The sequence below is a fragment of the Nansenia antarctica genome, assembly GCF_963989245.1.
Source record: "Nansenia antarctica genome assembly, chromosome: 4".
Lineage (NCBI taxonomy): Eukaryota > Metazoa > Chordata > Actinopteri > Argentiniformes > Microstomatidae > Nansenia > Nansenia antarctica.
Genome location: NC_137689.1, coordinates 67,232,935 through 67,236,224, shown reverse-complemented (window position 1 = coordinate 67,236,224; position 3,290 = coordinate 67,232,935). Strand labels below are relative to the sequence as shown.

General features: G+C 51.7%; 1 protein-coding gene across 1 annotated transcript in view; it reads right to left on the bottom strand.

The window, feature by feature from the left end:
* Positions 1–3,290, bottom strand: part of tcf4 (transcription factor 4) — a gene marked incomplete at both ends in the record, with an annotated part of 159,498 nt that overhangs the window by 31,407 nt on the left and 124,801 nt on the right. The window contains one exon of the mRNA XM_080529631.1: positions 86–191. Within this exon, the coding sequence (XP_080385757.1) occupies positions 86–191 (106 nt within the window). The remainder of the gene's footprint in view (positions 1–85; positions 192–3,290) is intronic.

The window sequence follows — 3,290 nt, the reverse complement described above, 5'->3', positions numbered from 1 at the left end:
AGCCTCTACTTTGATGGCCAGTCAGTCAGTCAGTCAGTCAGGGACTGTTTTGATGCATGTGAGTGTGTGTGTGTGTGTGTGTTACCTGGCATGAAGAAGGAGCTGGAGAAGGCTCCGCTGGGGGGCTTGGAGGAGGGGTACCCCGGCGAGTCACGGTTGTAGTCAGCCGTGCTGGCAGACGGGGCGTATACCTGCAGGACAGACAGAGAGACACGGTCAGTCAGGCACACACACACACACACACAGCGACAGACCATAAATTACATAACATGTAATAGATCAATCAATAAGCGTGGTGATCTTCATTGGATGGGGGTTTCATTTGTAAGTAGCACAAGTGTTATGAAGTTGAGTAAAGATTTGAGTCAACACACACAGCCCCCCCCCTCCACCCACCCCTACACACATAGAAAACATACCTAGCACAACTCAGCCTAAGCTGCACTTTAAGTGGGCTTATCATGTTCCCTGACACATCACACCTCTGACGCGCTACTACGTTACTACGCGCCATGCCTGTAGTCTGAGTGATGAGAGGGCCGGGGGGGGGACGTAAACACAGAAACCAGATAGCTACAGTGGGGTCCACGCCCCAGACCTCCCTGCCAACTCGTCCTGACGAGCACTCTGGAGTCTGGGAACAAGGCTGACAGAAGCGTGGGGGAAGAGAGAGGTGGGAGGAAGACGCGACAGCTGCCTCGGGAAGCCTGCGTCAGACCCGGCGAAGGATAGCGTCACGGTAACAGGCGATGGGACCCAGCCGAGGTCAGCAGTCGCCTGGCGGGACACGGTCCACACCTGACTCGACCGTGATTCTGTTACTAGGGGAACGCAGGATCTGTCGGGGACGGGGGTGGGTGAGAGTGTTGCCGTGCGCTCAGATGAATATCCCAATTTCGTAGGAATATCTATATATACTTTCACTAAACGAGAGTAACATGACTGCAGGTCTGACTGAAATCACTCCCTAAAGCACGAGTCCCAAAGCACACTGTGGACAGACCACATCATCCGTTGTGTTGTTATGCTTTCCACAGTGAAACTCAATCTCGGAGCGAAAAGGCGACCGCAATAATACCGAAGTACAAATAATAGTCTTAGAGAGAGGGGAAAAAGACGAAAGCATTGTGGGATAGCGAGCGCTTCTCTGTAAACCCCCGACTGCCTTGAGCACAGCTGGGAGACTCGCCTTTCCCATGGTGCACCTTGCACTGGGCTCGGAGAATGAAAATACGCAGCGTTCCAAACGTCTGCGGATGCGATTAGCCCCTGGCGTTGGGGGGATACGTGTAGTCATCTTTTCCTCTCTTCCCACTGGAGACGCCAACCCAGAGTTACTGGCTCTGACCATAAAACCACCTTTATAGAGAGATGCTGATTGACCTAGTCGCACACGCGCACGCACGCACACGCGCACGCACGCACATGCGCACGAACGCACGCACTCACGCTCACGCACACGTACTTCAATGCACGCACACACACACACACACATATGTGCCTGTGTCTGTGTGTACTGAATTAATGCACACATGCACGCATGCACATGCACACAGACACAGATACAGACACAGACGCACACACACACACACTCTTGTAAAGCCAACATCCCAAAAATAATAAGAAGGGAAAGTTACAATGCGATGTTCCGTGCAGACGCGCGTGTGTGTGTGTGTTTCGGTGAGGAGGAGGCTGCAGAGCGTCTACAGACCCAGACTCAGACACACAGACGGGCCTGGTATGTGGCGATGCGTCACAGAGACCAGGCTCACAGGAAGCATGCATGTTACTGTCTGCAGACAACGCAGACACGCACCTGTTCACCTACCATCACCACACAGGCACTGGGACTAGACCAGACCTACTGAGGCCCAAATACTGTCTGGTTCTCTTCATGATGAGACTACTGTAGCTTAGCTTAGCTAAATCAAGCACACCTCGTTGTAAGGTACACCGTACGCAAGTATACTCATATCGTGGTCATATCACACGCTCTATACAAGCTATTGCACTCATGTCACGTGACCTTCTCAGATCGTGTGACGATTGTGAATTCCGTCAGTAGCATTCCATGGTACAGCGCACACCCTGCTTTCAACAAGGCTGACATGACAGAAGTCACCACTTAGTTGATCAACCACTCTAGACTCCATCTGAGGTCTTTCTGGTTGTCGCCAGGCCTATGGAAGAAACATGGAGGAATGTTCTGGAAGCGTTTCCCTTAGGGGATCGAAAGGAACAGTGTGTGTCCTGGGGAGAAAGAGAGAGGCACACTGCGCACAATGTCACACACACACACACACGCACACACACACACGCACACACACGCACACACACACACACACACACACACACACACACACACACACGCACACACACACACACACACACACGCACACACACACACACACACACACACACACCCACACACGAGTCCTACATGAGAAATGACTACTGAGGTGAATTGTTTCCATTTCTAGGGGGATTTCTATTCCGGGTTGATCGGAACATTGCTGACTCCTCTGGAATACCAGAGAACAATAAACAATAACAAGAGGTCGAGGTCAGTCAGGTGGCCTGTCAGATAGAATATGTGAGAGAGAGAGAGAGAGAGAGAGAGAGAGAGAGAGAGAGAGAGAGAGAGAGAGAGAGAGAGAGAGAGAGAAAGAGAGAGAGAAGGAGCGAGAGAGAAAGAGGTAGATGGAAAGATCGAGGGAGAGGAAAAGGTGAAAAGAGAGGAGGAGGTAGAGAGAGGAAGACAACCAGAAGGAGGAGAGCAGAAGGGTTATGCAGTCTTGGTCGTGAGATGGCTTCTTCTCATGTCTTGCCTCCAAACAAACTCAATGTGTGGAACATCTGGTAGAACTCTTCAAACCCCCCCCCCCTCCCCTCCTCACCCACCCCCCTTCCTTCTTCCTTCACACCCCTTCTCTCGTCTCGTCTCGTCTCCTCCCTCCCCCTATTCCTCGCTCCGATCACTCCTTTTCTTCACCTTCCTGTGTCAAAACAAACCCCTGTCCTGGTGGGTGGTTAACTAGATCAAGAGCGTCTGTGGCAGGGCAACACACACACACACACACACACGCACACGCACACAATTTCTCTGGGTTATCGCAAAGATCTGTCACCACCACTGGCATCGCCATGGAGACAGCACCATTTTGAAGCTGTGTGAGTGTGTGTATGTGTGTGTCGCTGCCCTAGCCTATTAACCCCTTAATTACAGCGAACACCAGAGAAGCGGATATCACGTACAAAGGTCAAGCCGCAGGTATTTGAACAGACACGGA